The sequence below is a fragment of the Balaenoptera borealis genome, assembly GCF_965194805.1.
Source record: "Balaenoptera borealis genome assembly, chromosome: 10".
NCBI classification, from domain to species: Eukaryota; Metazoa; Chordata; class Mammalia; order Artiodactyla; family Balaenopteridae; genus Balaenoptera; species Balaenoptera borealis.
Genome location: NC_138874.1, coordinates 62,274,260 through 62,293,676, shown reverse-complemented (window position 1 = coordinate 62,293,676; position 19,417 = coordinate 62,274,260). Strand labels below are relative to the sequence as shown.

General features: G+C 44.4%; 1 protein-coding gene across 2 annotated transcripts in view; it reads left to right on the top strand.

Annotated features, from left to right (window-relative positions):
* KCNMA1 (potassium calcium-activated channel subfamily M alpha 1) overlaps window positions 1-19,417 on the top strand; it is a 775,994-nt gene that overhangs the window by 3,632 nt on the left and 752,945 nt on the right. Inside the window, exon 2 of one of the 2 annotated variants that reach the window (XM_082408756.1) lies at window positions 2,514-2,678. In XM_082408756.1, coding sequence (XP_082264882.1) covers window positions 2,640-2,678 — 39 coding nt within the window. In that variant the 5' untranslated portion in view covers window positions 2,514-2,639. Of the gene's footprint in view, window positions 1-2,466; window positions 2,679-19,417 lie in introns of those variants that run through there. The other variant, XM_082408741.1, reaches the window with a different exon arrangement.

Here is a 19,417-nt window from a genome sequence, read left to right as displayed (position 1 = left end):
GTTACAGTCCCATTATATAGATGGGAAAACTGAGACTCACACCTGTCCCCGCTCACACAGAGCAATAGCTATTAGAGGTGAAATTTCAGTTCAGGTCTCTGTGTCTAAAATTTGTGTGGCCATGCTTGGTTTTGTCCTCATCTTTAAGGTGGGATAAGGACCGTTTCTCTTCTAAATAGTTGTGAGAGTTGAAGATGCTGCTGAATGTGGAAGCTTTGCAAACTGTAAAGTCTTGCATAGATTCAGGGCTTGTTAGGCAGTGCCTGACATCCATCCAGGTACCATACCCAGCTGCCAAGTAAATAAGCAATATTCACTGAATGTGTTTAATTGGGTCTCATTGAGAAGCTGAGCATGGGAGGGTCTGTGCAGTGTTCTTCTGGGTAAGGGGAAGGAAGGGAGAGGAGCAAAGCTAAGTCCATCGCATGGACATCATGAGTTGAGAGGAAAGAGAATGACTCAACCAACTGGAGTGGTGATTGCTGGGCAGTGGGAATACCCTGATCGTGCCTATCAGTCACCCCCAAGAAGTATTTATTCAACGTCAAGATACTGTGCTTAATAAGCCACTGTGGCCTCAAAACAAGTCCCCTAGTTCCTCTTCCAATCAGATTCTCAATTTCTTATATAAAAATTCTAGAGCCACCGTGGGTGCTGGGGAACAGGAGGGCTGTCAGTCTGAAGTGTGGAGTGAGCACAGTTAAGGGTCTAAGTGTGAGAGATAGACCAGAGCCAAACTTGAAGTGATGTTCTCTCTGCTTCTGTGTCTGCCTTCGTCACTGCCTCTCTCGCCTTCCTTTCATTCTGCCTCTTGACTTAGGAAGTATGTGGAATTCAAAAGCTTCCTCCCTCTTGTTTGTGTGTATGAGTGTTGGAATCAGGAATTGGTTCTAGTATTGAAAGGCAGAGGTAAAGAGGCCCCGATATCCTAAATGTCTACCTAGTATGCCAGCCAGGTGACCTGCCAGGCTTGGACGCTGAGCTCTGCTCCCATGTTGGAGATCCTGATGGCAACTTGAGAAATTAATTGAAGTTCTGTTAGGCAACTCTCTGCCAGGGCACCTCTCCAGCCTCCTGTGGTTTCTACATTTGTCTTGGAAGATCACCAAGCCAGGAGTGGAGTTTGACCAAAAGTAGGTGGAATTGACTCATAAGGGCTAACTCAGGCAGTCACTACCATCCAAAAAAGAAAAGAGAAGGTGGATGGGGAGAAAAATAAGGCAGAATCAATAAAGATGGTACATTGCTGGGAAGAACTTACGGCCACAGCCTGGGGAGGGCAAGGCTGGCTATGTGCAGCAACACCTATCCTCCACCTGGGGCCAGGGAACCTGAACTTGACTTCCACATCCATACACTGTGTAGGAGAATCCTCCAGGCCCCAATGCCGAGCTACCTGGATCTGTCCTGGCATGCACAAGTAACCCAGCTGGTGATGTCATGGGGACTGTTCACACCGACCAAGTGTCTTGCAACTGGCTGCACGACCCTGTGGTTAGTGAACTGGGAGAAGCAGGGAGCCAATGATGGCTATTCTGCTCACAGTTGTTTGGTGACACCCTTAGAGGAGACACCAGTGGCCATGAACTTTCTTTCTTGGTGCTGTGTTCTGTGTATCAAAGACCACTTGTGCCTTCATTCTTGAAATTGTTGCTGGGCTTAATAGAGAAGGGGGTGTTTGTGGGCATTTGCTCTAGGGAGGTTTTTAGAAGAGTGATGTGAGGAGGGAGGATAATGGATGGAGGAGATTTTCTCCATGGGAAGGAATGAATGAAGGTTTAGGAAATTAAGCTGCTGAGTTGCAGTAGTGAACACATACTTGGATAATTTGAGCTGCAAAATCACATGGGACAAAAAAAAAAAATGTGTGTAGACATATAATCTAATTGGAGTTCAGCACCAGGAATCTGCCAACCTATTAACCACTATTGATTAGTAGATCTTGATGCTGATGCTGTCACTCGCCCACAGGCAGTGGAGTCTGCAGGGATTTCCAGGGGAAGAGAGGAAAGCTGTACTCAGTGTCTCCTCCCTGTTCTACGGCACTTTGTTCCTCTACTCTGACCTGTCCTGCTAACAGGTTATCACAGGAAAGAGAGAGAGATCTCTTCTGGTCAAAGTGGGACTTGGCCCCTGGAACGTGAAATTCAAAGTTATCATACCCCAGCTTAATTCTCTACCTAAAGATAGAGAGGGTGGCTTTGAGAGGGTGTCTCCCTAATATCCCACTTAGATGGGCTCAGATGAGGTGAACCTCAGAAGTAGCACACTTAAATAACAGAATCTCCGGGGATTCGGTCATGGAACCCTATCAAGCCCTGGTCCAGGGCTGACCCAGCCAAGAGTCCAGTGTTGGTGCCCTCACGGGTCTCCACTCTGGAGTGAGACGTCAGGAACCATTTCTTTGAGCCTCTGAGCCAGGGGGTCCCTCACTTTTCATCCTGTTCCCTCAGCCTCTGTGTCCATCAAGTTCTACCTGCTCCTCAGCTGTGTTCCATCTCTATGTTTCACAGGACAGGAACCACTCCCTCCTTGCTTCCGTTGTTCCAATCTGTCAAAACACTTGATGAGGCTCTAGAAACCAAGTTTTATGAAGGATGTGTGAAGAATGAGGGCATGTTCCAACTGGAGAAGAGGAGATGCCAGAAAGAACCATCATCACTCTCTTCAACCCACTGGTAGGTGGTGTGTATACCTGGAAGGGTAATCAGATTTTGGGTGGCTCAAGAGGTAGAACTAAGATCCATGGGTGGGAGCTGGAGGGGGACAGGTTGCAGGTCAGAATAAGGAAGTTAGCAGCTACAATAGATAGGAGCTGAGCCATCGTTCAGGCAGCTGATACTGGAGGAAGCTTGTCCATTATTTACATTATCATCGTCTTCATCATCTGTATCATCATCACCATTTACTGAGCACGTACTGGGCGCCAGACCCTCTGCTAAGCACTTCACCTGCATGATCTCAGTTAGCGTCCCTTCTATGTACTGTCACCTCCTTTTCTCTCCCTATCCCCTGACCCCTCTGGCTTGTAGTTTTGGAGAGGTTTGGAGATTGGAACAAGGAATCTGGACAAGGCTGGAGAGTCTGGGGAGAGATTGGTCCTGGTAGGGAGGTGCTTACAGAACTGTAGGGCTTAGGAAACAAAGTATTTGCCTGTTGCAAAAATAGATTCACCCTTCTGTATCTGATAACCAGGCCTTGTCCTTAGTGGAGTGAGCAGATAAATGTGTCCTTTGGCTCAGGCTTCCCGTTTTTTTTTTTGGAGAGGGTTTGGAGCGGCTGTGATGGGTTCGATAGGGTGTAAACAACAAGATGAATCGGAGAGATTTTTTTTAATTAATTAATTTATTTATTTATTTTTGGCTGTGTTGGGTCTTCGTTTCTGTGCGAGGGCTTTCTCTAGTTGTGGCAAGCGGGGGCCCCTCTTCATCGCGGTGCGCGGGCCTCTCACTATCGCGACCTCTCTTGTTACGGAGCACAGGCTCCAGACGCGCAGGCTCAGTAATTGTGGCTCATGGGCCCAGTTGCTCCGCGGCATGTGGGATCTTCCCAGACCAGGGCTCGAACCCGTGTCCCCTGCATTAGCAGGCAGATTCTCAACCACTGCGCCACCAGGGAAGCCCCAGCCTTCCCTTTTTGATCCTCTTAGCTGCACATGCCATGAGATATACCATCATCACTCCCCTTTCCAGCATCCTCCACCCCAACCTGCATGGAAAGCTGCACATAGAAATGAGTTATGCACCAGTTTATGTGTAATTTTAAGATTATGGTTTCCTCTTCCAGGGCAATTTTTTTCTACCAAGCTGATTTCTCTTAATACGATGAAAATCTCTGTTCCCTTATTACTGAAAGAATGTTACGGTTCTGAGAGCAAATGGGAGTATTTCAGGGGGCTTGGCAGGGGGCTTGGTTCCCTTCAAACCATGCTACATGGATAAGTGCCAGGACAGGATAAGGATGGATAGAAGGAGGAATGGGGAGTTATTGTTTAATGGGTACAGCGCTTCAGTGTGTGATGATGAACGAATTATGGAGATGGATAGGAGTGTTGGTTGCACGACATTTTGAATGTACTTAATGCCACTGAATTGTACATTTAAAATGGTTAAAATGGTAAAAGTAAAGAAACAGCAGCTAGTCATAACATTTGGAGACATGGGGTGGGTAGCTAGCAGAAAAAACAGTGGAAGCGTTCAAAGGGATTGTTTCTTTGTCAAAATCTTGTCCATTGCTGGAGGGGGTGCAAAATGGTACAGTCCTGATGGGGAGCAATTGGCAACATTGATCAGAATCACAGATGCTCGTGCCCTTTGATCTCACTGCTATTTATTCTATTTATTCTAAGAGCGTGCCTGCTCTTGTACAAAATGACAGTGGACAAGGGTCTCCACTGTAGCAGTGTCAGGAGTAATGGAAGGCTGGCCTTGGGAACAGCCCATGTGTCCACCCAGAAGGGGCTGGTTAAAGAAACTAGGATAGAGCCACACCATGGAATACAATTTAGTTGTAGGATCTGTCCATAGTAAAGATTTATCGTAAGGTAAAAACATCAAAGAATAGAATAGTGTAAATAGAATGCTACCTTTGTGTAAGAGAAGGGAAACTATCTGAATACATTGGAGGGAATTCCCCAGCAGTCCAGTGGTTAGGACTCTTGCACTTTCACTGCCAAAGGCCCGGGTTTAAAAGACAAAACAAAACAAAACAAAACAAAAAAAGGAACACTGGAGGATACATAAGAAGCTAAAGAAAGTGGCTGCCTGAAGGAACAGCGGTGAGGAAGGGAGTGGGTGTACAGACACAGGTGGGCACTAGACTCTCATTGTGTATTTGTATATTGTTTTGAATTTTTAATTGCATGAATAAATGACCTAGTTAGTTTTTCTAAAAAAAGAAAGGATGATTAGGAAGGCCCTTTGCAAACTCTAAAACACTCTACAGATATAAGAAGTTAATATGAGAAAATAGTTATGATAATAATGCTTTAACAGCTACTATTTCTAGGTGCTATGCTAAATACTTTATGATCTTCTTTGTTCCTTACGCAATGATCTTCATTTTTATAGATGGGAAACTGGCAATCACAGGAGTTAGATTGTCCAAGGCCACACTTCTAGAAAGGTGCAGAGCTGGGATTTGAACCCAGATCTGTCTGCTGCCACACATGGCTCTTGACTGTGCCATACTTCCCATCATGCCATTGCCCCATGGTAGATTTTCTTACACGAGAGCTTTCTTTATTTTCCACACTGCCAGTGCTTCTCCTGGCATTGACAGGGCCATTTTCCAAGTAAAGCTCAACCCTTAGTAGTCTTCTTCTATGTGCCATTCTTGGAAAAACCCAACACCTTGACGCTGCCAGTCGGCCCCAGGCCATGTAGTCATTCTGTCTTCAGGAGGTATTTTTGGTTGCAATTTTCCTACTGTATCCGGACACGATTGGGCACAACAGTTCTTCGCGGTTGCTCCTCACCTTCCTGAAATATCCATCCAGGACCATGCTGGCTCCACCGCCTAGGATGGAGCCCGGAAGAAGGTTTTTATGGAACACGTCTTTAAAGCGGTTAACGATTTAGGAATGACTTAGCAATGAAGGCATTATGCACACATACGCACAACAAAACCTTTTCCTGTGTTCAGACAACCTCAGAGCCGTGCACTTAAACCTGCAAATAGGGCTGAGTAATTACATAGTCCCAGAGGAGGCCGAACAGTCAAATGAAAATTTGGTTGTAAAAATAATTAGATCACAGGACATTTAAAAATAGGGTCCAGCGGTAAAGCAGCAGGCTGCATCCTCAAATGACTTCACGGAAGGAACCCCAAGTTGAGATGCAAAAGCCCTGGTGTTTGGCAGATGGAAATTTCAGGCTACATTTCCCAGGGCACATGTCTGCTGCTGGTGGGATTGCCAGAGGGAAGGAGAAGCCTTTTCTAAAGATTCCATCGAGGAAGTTTGCAGCCTGCGAATGCCTGCTGTGTTTCCATAAATGGACCCCAAACCACCCTTTCCCCAGCACCATGCTTGATGACCTGTCTCTGCCACAACAGTTCATACATTTTTTAAGTTAATGGTGCTCTGTGCCCAGAGAGCGAGGCAACTGACGTGCAAGTGCTTCCCTGGAGGGGTGAGTTATGTGATGTCTTGTGGAAACTGAAGGACCAGTTTGTTTCAGGATAAATGGCCTTATTGTGTTCTCTTTTTCTTGTCTCAGCTGATTTCCCACAGCCAGACTAGCAGGTTTGGGCGTAGCATTGGGGTAGGAAAAAGAAAAAGTAGTGTTTTGTTTTGTTTTGTTTTTGGCCACAACTGTCAGCCAAGGTATCTCAGAATATCATCTCCCCTCAGGCCATCTCGTCCACCCAGGATCCGAGCACAGGGTGACAGTTCAAGTCTTCCTGGCTAAACCAGCGTTTCTAGACCTCTTCCTGGTAAAGTTTGTTGGTGGTGGCCTGACTTTTCCTCTCAGTGATGGGTATGTTGAAAGCCCATGATACTTCCTACAAAGATGTCTAGGGTGGCCCGTGCTTGGATGGGGAGAGAGAACTCTGATAAACAAGTCCCTGAAAGTAGATACTCTGTCTGACCATCTCGGTGGGGGGTTGCATCAGAAACTTCGGAAGCACTGGCTCCTGTGTCGCTCTCGGGCACAGCTGTGGGCTGTTAGTGAGGCCCGGAGGTCTCCCCTGGTTGGTGACAGTTCGTAGTGGTCGCTCCCATTGGCCTATGCTGGGAGGAGTTTCTCTTTCCTGTAGCAACTTTCAGTAAACACCTCAGTGAGATGCTGCTTCTGCAATTTTGTGGATCTTTCATAGAGTTCCCAGCCTGCTTCCTGGTAGCTCTTTTCTTGAATTGAAGTATAGTTGATTTACAATATTGTGCTCGTTCCAGGTTTACAGCATAGTGACTGAGTTATTTTTTTTCAGATTATGTTCCATTATAGGTTATTACAAGATATTGAATACAATTCCCTGTGCTATACAGTAAATCCTTGTTGCTTACCTATTTTACGTAGAGTAGTTTGAATCTGTTAATCCCATACTCCTAATTTACCCCTTCCCCCCTCCTTTTCCCCTTTGGTGACCATAAGTTTATTTTCTATGTCTGTGAGTCTGTTTCTGTTTTGTATATAGATTCGTTTGTACTATTTTGTAGATTCTACATATAAGTGATATAGTATTTGCCTTTCTCTGCCTGACTTAACTAAGTATAATATTCTACAGGTCCATCCATGTTGCTGCAAATGGCAGTATTTCATTCTTTTTTATGGATAATATTCCATATATATATACACACCCCACATCTTCTTAAGCCAGTTGTCTGTTGATGGGCACTTAGGTTGCTTCCGTGTCTTGGCTCTTGTAAATAGTGCTGCTATGAACATTGGGGTGCATGTATCTTTTTGAATTAGAGTTTTTGGGGTTTTTTTCCAGATCTATGCCCAGGAGTGGGATCGCTGGATCATATGGTAATTCTACTTTTAGTTTGTTAAGGAACCTCCATACTGTTTTCCATAGTGGCTGCACCAATTTACATTCCCACTAACAGTGAACGAGGGTTCCCTTTTGTACACACCCTCTCCAGCATTTATTATTTGTAGACTTTTTGATGGTGGCCATTCTGACCAGTGTGAGGTGATACCTCATTGTGGTTTTGATTTGCATTTCCTGACAGCTCTTTTAAGGAAAGTGTTCCCATATTCCTAGAGTTGGGAACTCACCGTAGAGACAGTTACACCGGGAGCTTCTTTCTCCCGAAGGAAATGTTCCTGGGTTTGGCAGAGGGAATTCCGCAGTCCTTGGTGATCATGTCTGATCCCAGATGGCCCTTGGGAACAGCTCCAGTTCTCCTTCTTGTGTCCCACTGTGGGCTAACCAGGCGAACCAAATCCCGTGGATAAACTGGGTGACCTGCTGCTCCCTGGGATGGGCGTACAAATCGTCTCCATCATGGCCCCCAGGTTACTTTCTGTTGGTACAGCAGAGTCTTGTTCAACAAACACAACTGAGGTATGAGTGCAGACGTCAAACTGGATCCAAGAATTTATTTATACTTTCACTCTCCAGAATAGACCTCTCCCACTCGTTTCTTCTGCTGATGTGGTGCAGGTCTTGTATCTCTGCTTTAGGGAAGGCAGGTCTGATGGCAGCAGCTCCCCAGATACAGGAATATTGGTTTCCCACAGGTGGCCGCTCTCCTATTCACACTCCATCCTCCAAAGCAGGCTTCTCAACATTATTGGCATTGTGGACCAGATAATTCTTTGTTGTTGGAGGCTGTTCTGTGCATTGAGGTATGTTTAGCAGCTGTCCTGGGTTCTACCAACGAGGTACCAGTAACAACACCCCTCCCCACTAGGTGTGACAACCACAAATGTCTCCAGACATTGCTAAATGTCCCTGGTGAGGGGTTGGGAGTGGGGTGGTGAAATCACCCTGGTTGAGAACCACAGCTCTAGTGATACCTGCTCAGGGTTCCCAGCACAGGTCACTCCACCTGTGTTTGGGTCTTTGCTCATGTTCCTGCCATCAGGGATGGTTCTCTCCTCCCCAGAGAAGAAGCCACCTGATCCTCTTTCCACTGAAACTTTCTCTCCCAGGAATCCTTCCCTTACCTCCCACTCCTGCCAGCATTCACACAGGACCTCTGCACGTTTCTATGGTAGCTTTGACCGTGTTAGAGTGGTGATTGCTTACGCATCTGTCTGAGCTCCTAGGGATTCAGGACAGGGTCCCTAGTCTAGTTTGTAGCCCCCGTGGCCAGCGGAGTCCTTGGCACATAGCAGGCGCTCAGCTGAGCAGGAGCCATGTAGCCGACCGCAGACTATGGGGTGTAACTTGAGGGTTGGCACACCCTGGTCACTTAAGACGGTCACAAATGAATTGGCCCCATGCTTTTGAAGTTGATTAAATAGCATGCAGTACTATTTCTTGGGGGTAATAAAGTTCTCTTCTACTCTTGCCGAGGCAGTTCTTAACCCCGTTAATTCATGAAGTGCATTGTTCATGAATGTACTTCAGGGGGCCTGCAGAGCCACTGAAAGTTTTGTGTATAAGTGCAAACAGGCATTGATTTTTTTCCCCCCTGAGGGTGGGATCCCATAGTTTTCATCAATCTTCCAGATTTATCCATGAGTTAAAAACTGTTACACAAAAAAACCTGTTACAAATAATTGCTTTAGCCAAAGAACCTAGAGCTAACAATCTAAATACCTACTACTGGCTCAGCTGAGGGCTGTGGGAGACACAGGGACGCCCTAGACTCAGACTAGCTATGAAACAATGAAAGATGATTTCAGGTCTGAACTGCACAGTACAGATTATCAGTGCAAAGGGGTTCTAGACAGGAGGATCAATTATGATGCCAAGTTCACTGGTGTCTGTGGAAGACACTGGGAAGGCCCATATGCTGTAGGGTTGTTGGCTTTCAGGTTCTTTGTTCCAAAACTTTTAGTGACTAGGAAGAAAAGTGGTTAATTATCATTATTTGTGATCGCTTCTTTAACATCGATTCATATATATCTGGAGAACCTGCTGTATACAAAGTTCTGTGTCTATTACTTGGAGAAAAAGTACAGCTTTTATAGAGGAAAAAAAGCTTGGTTTCCCATTGGCTCTGCCATGTGGGAGCTTGGGGCTTTGGACAAATACTTCGCCTCTGAGTCTCAGAATTTCATTTGTAAAATGATGATAATAAAATCTAGTCTTGTGGAACCCATTCTTGTGTCAGTCCCCTTCCATCAGAGAAATGCCCCTTCCCTACATCGGTCATGAGGTTTTAATTGGGGGTCTTGATTGTAATACCCCACATCCCAGGCTAGGTAGACACTTGACCGATGCTGTCACATCACAGTGGCCTGTCCTCCTGAGCTCACTCGTGCGCTGGGAGTGGGGCTGTGACTCAAACTTAGCCAGGCAGAGCCCTTCCATGGGTTTTTTTTCCAGTGGGAGCTCCATCTCGGTTCTTACTTTCCACTTAGACTGATTTAAATTGAGGTGGTTTTCTGTAACAAAGTACTTCCATTGTGAGGTTTATCAAAGAAATAGAAATAATATATATAGAATAGTTAACAAGGTGCCTAGCATCTAGATACTAAAAATATACATTTAAAAAAATAACAAAAAATAATGTTACAATTAGGAAGGATCTCTGTTTACCCCATGTTTGAATTTGGGCTCCTGAAATGTGTTAGGTACACCCTTCTTTTGTGTCTTTGCTCACGCAGTGTTCTCTGCTTGCAATGGCAGTCCCTCTTCACCCACCAAGACACTTATGTCAGTTCTACTTATTCTTATCTTAAAGTCTATTTTGCCTGATAATAAAACAGCCAAACTGCTTTCTTTTGGTTAGAATTTGTCTGTTGCGTCTTTCCCCAGTCCTTTACTTTCAGCTTTTCTGGATCTTCAAATTATAGATGTGTTTCTGGGAAATAGCACATTCCTAAATCATTTAAACCCACTCAGGTGATTGTTTCTTTTAATTGGTGGGTTGAATCTATTTACACTTACTGAAATTTCAGATCTGTTTGAATACATTCTATCATTTTCTTTTATTATTTCTGTTTATCCTACTTTATGCTGCTCTTCCCCCCTGCTCCCTTTTCTGCTTTCTTTATTTGCCTTTCATCCCTCTTTGATTTGGGAGCGATCCATTCCATTTTTATTCTTTCAGTGGTTACTCCTAAAATTTTAACATGTTCACTTGACTTAATCTCAACTTGATTCATACCTCTAACCCTCTTACAGACAAATCTAAGTATCTTGATATGGTCAACCCTGTTGCACACTCTCTAACATGTTATTGGGTCTGGTATTTTGGTTCCATCTTGTTTGGTCCTGCCCAAATTGGTCATTAATATTGCTGTGGTTGTTTTAGAAATTAGTGCGTGTAGACTATTACCCATGTGGTAGTCAATATCTTTGCTCATCAGAGTTTCTTCTTCATTTCTCCCTTCTGTGTTCCGTTTCTTGCCCCCTGAAGTTCATCCTTCAGAAATTCTTTCAGGGAGAGTCTGTTGGTGACAGATGCTTTCGGTTTTCATTTGTCTAAAAACATTTTATTTCAGCCTCACGGTTGAGTCACAATGTAGTTGTGCATAGAGTTCTAGGTTGACAGTTATTTTCATTCAGTCCTTTGAAGATACTGTTCTGCTGTCCCTGGGTTCAGTTTTGCTGTTGAGAAGTCTGCTAATCGTCATTCCTTCATAGGTAATTTCTCTTTTCTCTCTTGTTGCTTTTCATATTTTACTCTTTGACGTTGGTGAATTATGGTTTCTCTACAAAGCATCTATAGGGTTTGGTTTTTTATTTATCCTGCCCAGAACTTGTGCTTCCTGAATTTATGAAGTCTTGTTTTTCATCAATTCTCCACCATTATCTCTTTGAATATTATCTCTCCTTATTCTCCATGATCGTTTTCTGGAACTCTCACTAGATACCATATGATACACATTCTCCTTCTATCTGCTCTGACCGCCAAGTCAGTGCTCTTATTTCTATCTTTTTCTTTTTGTGTACTACATTCTGGGTGTGTTTCTCAGATCTATTTTTATTTGCCTAATTTGCTATTTATCCTATCCGAGTCTAATTTGCTATTTATCCTAATCACTGAGTTTTAAAATTTCAGTGGCTATTAAATTCTTTTTCCATAAATTCTTTTTGGTTCTTTTCCAAATCTGCTTGTTTTTTGTTCCATTGCATTTTTTCAGTTTATTTCCTTCTTTTATACCTTTAATAATTTTTAAAATTAATTTTTATTGGAGTATTGTTGCTTTTCAATGTTGTATTAGTTTCTGCTGTACAGCAAACTGAATTGGCTATATGTATACATATATCTGCTTGTTTTTGGATTTCCTTCCCATTTAGGTCACCACAGAGCATAGAGTAGATTTCCCTGTGCTATACAGTAGATTCTCATTAGTTATCTATTTTATACATAGTAGTGTATATATGTCAATCCCAATCTCCCAATTCATTCCACCACCACTTCCTCCCTCGGTATCCATACATTTGTTCTCTACGTCTTTGTCTCTATTTCTGCTTTGCACATAAGTTCATCTGTACCATTTATACCTTTAATAATTTAAAATAACTAATTTTATATTCTCTCTTATTATTCATTTACCAGAAGTTCTTGACAGCCCTAGCTGATCTTGCTTTCCTTTTATCTATTGACATTTGCCCCTGATGTGATTGTTTTTTCATGGGTTTTGAAATTTTGGATTGTGAATTCCTATTCAATGAAGCCTTATCTTTGGGAATCCTTCTCATTTTGAGTTGAGGATGTGTATCTTCTTTTACAAATTTTTAAAATTCTGGTCAATTAATAAGCTTTAATGTATATACCAGATGCCCAACAAAGTCTTGTCTTTGTTGATGATATGGACAACTTACAAAAAGATAAATAAATCTCCTTACCGCCCCCCTCCTTTTACTGGGAGCGGACCTGTTTCTCTTCCACATTCTCTCTAAGCATTTTTGCTTGTGAATCTGAGATTTTCACTGTTGTTGAGACATACATTCGTGGGACAAGAGAATGTGGCTGGCCTCAGGAGAAGAGAAATGAGCAAAAGTTCTGGAAAGGGGGAAAAGAGGATGGAACAATCCTTCAGTCGCAGGAAGAGAGACAACATTGAGCAGGAAACAAAGAGGAGTAAACAAGACTACCGTCATCTCTGGGTTGAGAGAGGGGAGCAAAGGCAAGGGTAGTATGCTAACACATATATATGGAATCTAAAAAAAAATGGTTCTGATGAACCTAGGGGCAGGACAGGAAGAAAGAAGCAGACGTAGAGAATGGACTTGAGGACACGGGGGAAAGGGGAAGCTGGGACGAAGTGAGAGAGTGTCATGGACATATATACACTACCAAATGTAAAATAGATAGCTAGTGGGAAGCAGCCGCATAGCACAGGGAGATCAGCTCGGTGCTTTGTGACCACCTAGAGGGGTGGGATAGGGAAGGTGGGAGAGAGACGCAAAAGGGAGGGGGTATGGGGATGTATGTATACATATAGCTGATTCACTTTGTTATACAGCAGAAACTAACACAACATTGTAAAGCAATTATACTCCAGTAAAGACGTTAAGAAAAAAAAAAGACAAGGGTAACATGGCAAGGGACCAAAGAGGGGGGCAGGTATCTCACTGTGTGGAGGATAAGAACTTGGAGAAAGTGGGAAGAGGTATATACCCATGTTTCTGCTTTTATTAATGATAGCAGAGCACAGCGAAAAGCCAAGAGTTAACCATGTGCCAGGGACTGTGCTAAGAGCATTATCTGGATTCTTTCCTTTGATCCTCATAACAACTCATTGAGGAGGCACTTCTATTCTCCCTAATACACAGATGAGGACACTGAAATTCAAGAAGCTAAGAAGCGTAACCCACACCCCACAGCCAGAGAGAGGAGCAGAGCTGAAATTTGAACCCAGCTCTGTCCAACTCCAGAGCAGGAACATGTAGGCACTTCAGGGCTGAGCTGGCACTTGCACTGGGTTATGATTCAGAATACTTTAATATAGGTGGTAGCTCCTCCAGGGAACCCACACGCGGTGGTAGAGAGAGCTGCTGAGGGCGGGGAGACCCCGTTTATGGAAATTGTCAAGATCACAAAGCACATGGCACGTGGTGGGTGCTTAATAAATATTTGCCTAATAAACAACCAGGTTTTTTCCTTTGTAGAACTGAGGGGCTGAGTCCTGGAGCAGTGGAATAGGATGTGTTAGGTTGAGATACTTTTCTCCCCGGCTCCTCCCTTGGCTTTATTATTATTATTATTTTTTCTATCTACGTTCTTTTTTTTTTAAACATCTTTATTGGAGTATAATTGCTTTACAATGGTGTGTTAGTTTCTGCTTTATAACAAAGTGAATCAGTTATACATATACATATGTTCCCATGTCTCTTCCGTCTTGCGTCTCCCTCCCTCCCACCCTCCCTTTCCTACCCCTCTAGGTGGTCACAAAGCACAGAGCTGATCTCCCTGTGCTATGCGGCTGCTTCCCACTAGCTATCTATTTTACGTTTGGAAGTGTATGTATGTCCATGCCACTCTCTCACTTTGTCACATCTTACCCTTCCCCCTCCCCTCCCTTGGCTTTAAAGTCCTCTTCAGTCACCTGGAGAGACCAGTGTCCTGGTCATTTTTCCTGGTGAGGAGGCTGGGCTGGATGGGATTTTTGAGAAGCATGTCATACTGCAGCTGACACGGTGATGAGGAACTGCTGCCTGGCCGTTTGGACACTCTCTCGGCTGGGTGACAGTTTCTAGATATCGATCGTGCTGAGTCCTATGATTATCAGTCTCCATCTTGGTGACGAGAGGAGACCACATAATGAAGGGATTCCTCCCTTGTCCCCATCTCCTGCACACACAGCCCAGGGTCACCCCCAACCAGTGCAGACCCCGAGTCTTTCGGGTTGGAATGTCCAAGCTGTAGGGTCTCCCCAGACCTGTGCTTTGCAGGTAGGCCCAGCATCTCAAGTATTTATTCTCCTGGGAAAGGAGAAAACCCAGAGTGATGGGAGTTAGGAGGGTGGGGGATAGTGGGAAGGTGCACTGCCAGGAATTTGCCACCGGGATTCTGTGTCTTTCCTTTAGAAGGGAAACGATTTGTTTCTTACTGCAGAAGCTTCGGAGCCCCCTTATACTACAGCTGCAAGCTGTCTGCTTTGCCAGGGAAGCGGAGCACCCAGAAGAGGCCACCAACTGGGCAACTGTGTGTCCCTTTGTCTTCCTTGTATCTCTGGTCTCCTTATTGTCCTTCCTTCCTTCCCCCCTCCCTCCCTCCCTCCCTCTTTGTGTCTTTCTCTCTCTCTGTTCCCATCTCTCTCCCTCTCCTTCCTTTAACTCTTCCTGTTGTCTCTCCCTCTCCTTCTCTGCTCTCCCAGTCCCTCTCCCATGCCTCACACTTTGCTTTCTGTGAACTTTTCCATCGCTCCATCCACCTCCCAACACCTTCTTTCTCTCCAAAGGCACAGCACGGCACCAAGTCCTCCCTCCTCCCTCGCCCCACCATGCCCTGAGAAGGTCCTGGCTTGCCTGAAGCCCCAGGGCTCATTTTAAAGAAAGCATTTCTTTAAAGAAAGGTCAGCCAGAAGGGATTTCTGAGACCTGCTGGGAACAGAGGGGATGATGGCCAGGGCCCCAGGCCCCCAGCAGGCCCATCTGCTGCCCAGGTGGCATTTGAGAGGGCAGGAAAGGCACAGATAAGAACGGGGGAGAGTTGGACTCCAACTTCAGCTCAGTCCCTGGTGAGCGAAGATTTGGGCAGGTTATATAATATTTCCAAGCCTCATTTTCCTCCCTTTCAAAAGAAAAAGTCAGAGAAAATGATCTCTAGAGTCCTTCCAGCTCTAGAGTTAGGATGGTCCCAGGAGGGGGCTGAGGGCTGGTTGACCATGAGGCTGACGTTGTCCACTGACCCCAGGAAGGCTTTGGAACAAATACCAGCTCTGTGTGTGACTCTGGGTGAGGCGGGTACATAACCTATTTGAGCCTCAGTTTCTACATCTGTATAGTGAGGGTAATACCTACTTATGGGATCCTGTTAGAATTATTAAACCAAGAAAGAAAACACAGCATTTCTCGAAGGATAAGCTGTGTGGCCCCAGGTGGTATACAGGCTGACTTTAGCTCATCCTCCATCCTGGCACTCAATGACAAAGTCAGGCCCTGCTCAATCCTTTCTCAAACCCAGTTGTCACGGAGACAGTTGGAGTGACTGCAACACATCGATATCACTCGCCAGTTTCTCCGTTTAGCAAAGGGAGTCCAGGCCTCAGGGTAAGGCCTGGCTGTTGACAACATCAAGTTCTGACTTGATAGCATCGTTTTTATTTATTATGTCTGTTTTTACACTTTCCTTCTATTTATTATTTATTTCTATGTTTGTATTTTATCTTATTTATTTTAATTTTATTTCTTATTATTTATTTACCTTCTGTGCATAGCAATGCTGGTTTTCCACGAAGGCAGTGTTATAGAATATCCTTTTGATATAAATTTGAGTAAGTAAAAGCAATCAGTTGGAGACAAATATTAAGTAATAGTTCAGGCAGCATGATGATATGGTAAAAGTTGTGAAGGCGATGTAAGAATTGGGGGAAATGTTTGCATTAAATCTGGGGACATGTCAAGTGCTTCCTGTGGTCCCTGACCTCTTTAGTGGGTAATCATGACTATTCCTGCCCTTGAAGGAAGGGCATGTACTGCCACATGCCATTTCTCTGCCTGTCATCTCAGCTCCCAGGTAGTGCTGATGACACCATCTCCCCAGAGTGAGCCTTCTGGGCGTTGCAGTGTGGGGATAAATCCTGTTCAGTCTTTAGATTGGTTCGGATTCAAATGGTCTCTCCCACTGAGTTTAATGGGAAGTCATTTCAATGGGTCACCAGATTATGAACCATTGAATTTCTACACTAATGGTAAAGGGGTTGGAATTCCCATTTGAGCCATTGTACTTTAACCAGAACATGTATTACCCTCTGAAGTAAATGCCACTTATGCATATCAGCCAGTATGTCTCAGTATAGTGTCACCAAGACAGATCTTGACAGAAGAGTCAGGAGCAAGTGAAATCAAAAGCTGTTAAGTCCATGACCCAGGGAGTTCCCAGAATGGTTAGGACAACTTGTGCGTTACTTTGTTCAACTCACAGCTTTCAATTTTGTTACAAGGAGGGAAGAACAAAATGAGATTTACAGATAAGCAAAGGGATGTTTCCGTAAGCCTGCAATCCAGCACAGCGACTCGCAGGGAATGCATTTAGCACAGCATCCAGGGGGTCCCCGGGGCTTTCTGAATGCAAAGACTCAGCCATGTGCCCCGGGGGAATCTGCCTCTAACAGTCTGCTCTGTCCCAGCTGCATAGTGCAAGGGATGCATACTTTTTGCATAGTGCATACTTTCTAGAAGTATCTAAAGTATCCAAAGTTGGTGCTCATATAAGCCTATGTCAGAGGTCCCCAGGGAGGAAGAGCTGGTGGGGCACTCAGCGGATGCCGCCAAACAGCTTCAGCACCCGGAGAAGCCAGAGGTCACTGCTCTCTGTGTTTGGACTTGTAGGCACTGGCACAGCACTCTCTCTGGATTAGTAGGACAACTGTGCAGAATTCCCCTTGGTGGCAGACTCAAGGACTCAGCTTGAAACATGGCAAACTCCTTCCATAAAGACTTGTAATGAATTTTCCTCTTGAACTCAGCCACCAGTTTTTGGAGCTGTGTTTCCTTAATGGCTTATTCTTCTGCGACTCCCAGGATATTGCTGGATTGGGATTTTGTCTTATTTTGTTTGTTTTTGCAAAAATATTGCAAAAGCAGAATTTCTTGGTTTCACACAGGTAGCCTTAACTCTCATTAAAATACCATGGTTTATAATTTGTTAAGCCATTAAATTATGATCTCATCTTTGGGAAGCAGGAAGCTTGGCAACTGTGGGATAGATACTAAAGTTAAAGAAGGGATGTGACTTCAAGGGGGGCCAATTGTCAGTGTGAAACAGGGTGATCCTGCTCTGGATAAGTTTACGCCAAAAGCAGACACCAACAGTGTAAGTCAAAATTAGAAGTCAGTGAAACCCACAGAGACGTCTGACTTTTGACTCATCTCTCCTTATTCTCAAGAGGGTTTGTAAGTGGAAAGGATGGCCTCAGCATTGTCCTTTTTTGCACAAGTGGCAAGAGCTTCTAGGCAGAGGCAGGATTAAACCCCTTGATTCATCTGCACAGTCCATCCCGTTTATTTTTATATTTTTTTTCTTTTCTTATTTTTTTCTTTTGGCTACACCACACAGCATGCGGGATCTTAGTTCCCCGACCAGGGATCGAACCCGTGTCCCCTCCAGTGGAAGCACAGTCTTAACTACAGGACCGCCAGGGAAGTCCCTCCATCCCTTTTATAATGTAGTCAGTCGAGTACCTTGGAGCACGAGGGATGAGGAGTTGAGTTCTAGACTGCCCAGATCTTGAACCAGAGCTTTCGCAAAGATCAAATCAGGGACCTTCTAAGAAAAGGATGAGAAAGTCTATTGGTCTGGGAGTCAGAAGAACAAGTGAGGAGTACCGAGGAGAACCTCTTTCCTTTGGTGCCTTCTTTTCCCACCGTGAAAATGGGTGGATGAATTTTTGCCCTGCCTACCTCCCAGAGGCAAGTTCCACAGTACTGATGTCCTGATGGGGTGACATTGCTCACAGAGATGAAAGGGAGGCGGGAATTTCCAGAAGTCTGATGGGATGGAAGTGGAGGACGAATTCTAAGCAGGGCATGGTCCATGAGTTGGGCCTACTTTGACCCAGCCATGGATGTATCAATAGTTTAGGGAAATGAAGGCTACATTCTTTCAGTTTGTATCTTGGCTGGCATTGGGAACAATGACTGAGAAAGATATGGTGGGACCACAGACACTATTTTCCCCAGAACCGTTGGCTTTCATGTGTGAGAAAAGGGGAGAATTTTCTCTGGGTGCCATGTCCTGGCTCCCAAATTCTTCACTTGGAACTGGCTGATATGAGGTCCCTGATATAGGGCAAGGCTGGGAAGTAGCCCACAGGCAGGTTGGCTTGGACATGCACCCTCTCTAGAAGACAGGTGCTGGGGCTAGGAGTAAGAAAGTCTGTGGAAATCTTCAGGGCATCTTTTTGACTAGTATGAATCACTGACACAGGTTTGAGACTTATTTTAAAAGATGTTAAGTTTTGGAATAACCTAAGTGTCAGCAGTATGCCATCTAATAGAATAGTATTCAATTATTAAAAAAAAAGTATCTATGATATTTAATGACATGGAGGAAAATGCTTACAGTGTAATGTTAAGGGACAATAGAATAAAAATTAGACGTTCAACCTAACCCTAATTTTGCAAAAATACACACTCAAGAAAACACATGAAAGAAATATATAAAAATATCAATAATGGTGGGACTTCCCTGGTGGCTCAGTGGTTAAGAATCCACCTGCCAATGCAGGGGACACAGGTTCGATGCCTGGTCCAGGAAGATCCCACATGCCTGTGTGCCACAACTACGGAGCCTGGGCTCTAGAGCCCGTGCTCCACAACAGGAGAAGCCACCCTAATGACAAGCCCTCCCACCGCAACGAAGAGTAGCCCTTGCTCGCCGCAACTAGAGAAAGCCCATGTGCAGCAACAAAGACCCAATGCAGCCAAAAATAAATAAATAAATAAATTTATTGAAAAATATTAATAATGGTTATCTGTTAATGGTGAGGTTCTAGGTGACTTTTTTTTTTAACAACTGAAAATAATAAGTTCCTTTATTAAGAAATATACTTTGGCTGCTGTTCCAAACCACAAGATAACAGGGACAAAGTGAGAGTTTTTCCCCCTCTCACTTAATAGGGTGAGCTAAACAACCATGGGCTGATGTCCTAGCTCTTTGGTGTTTGGGGGACCAGAC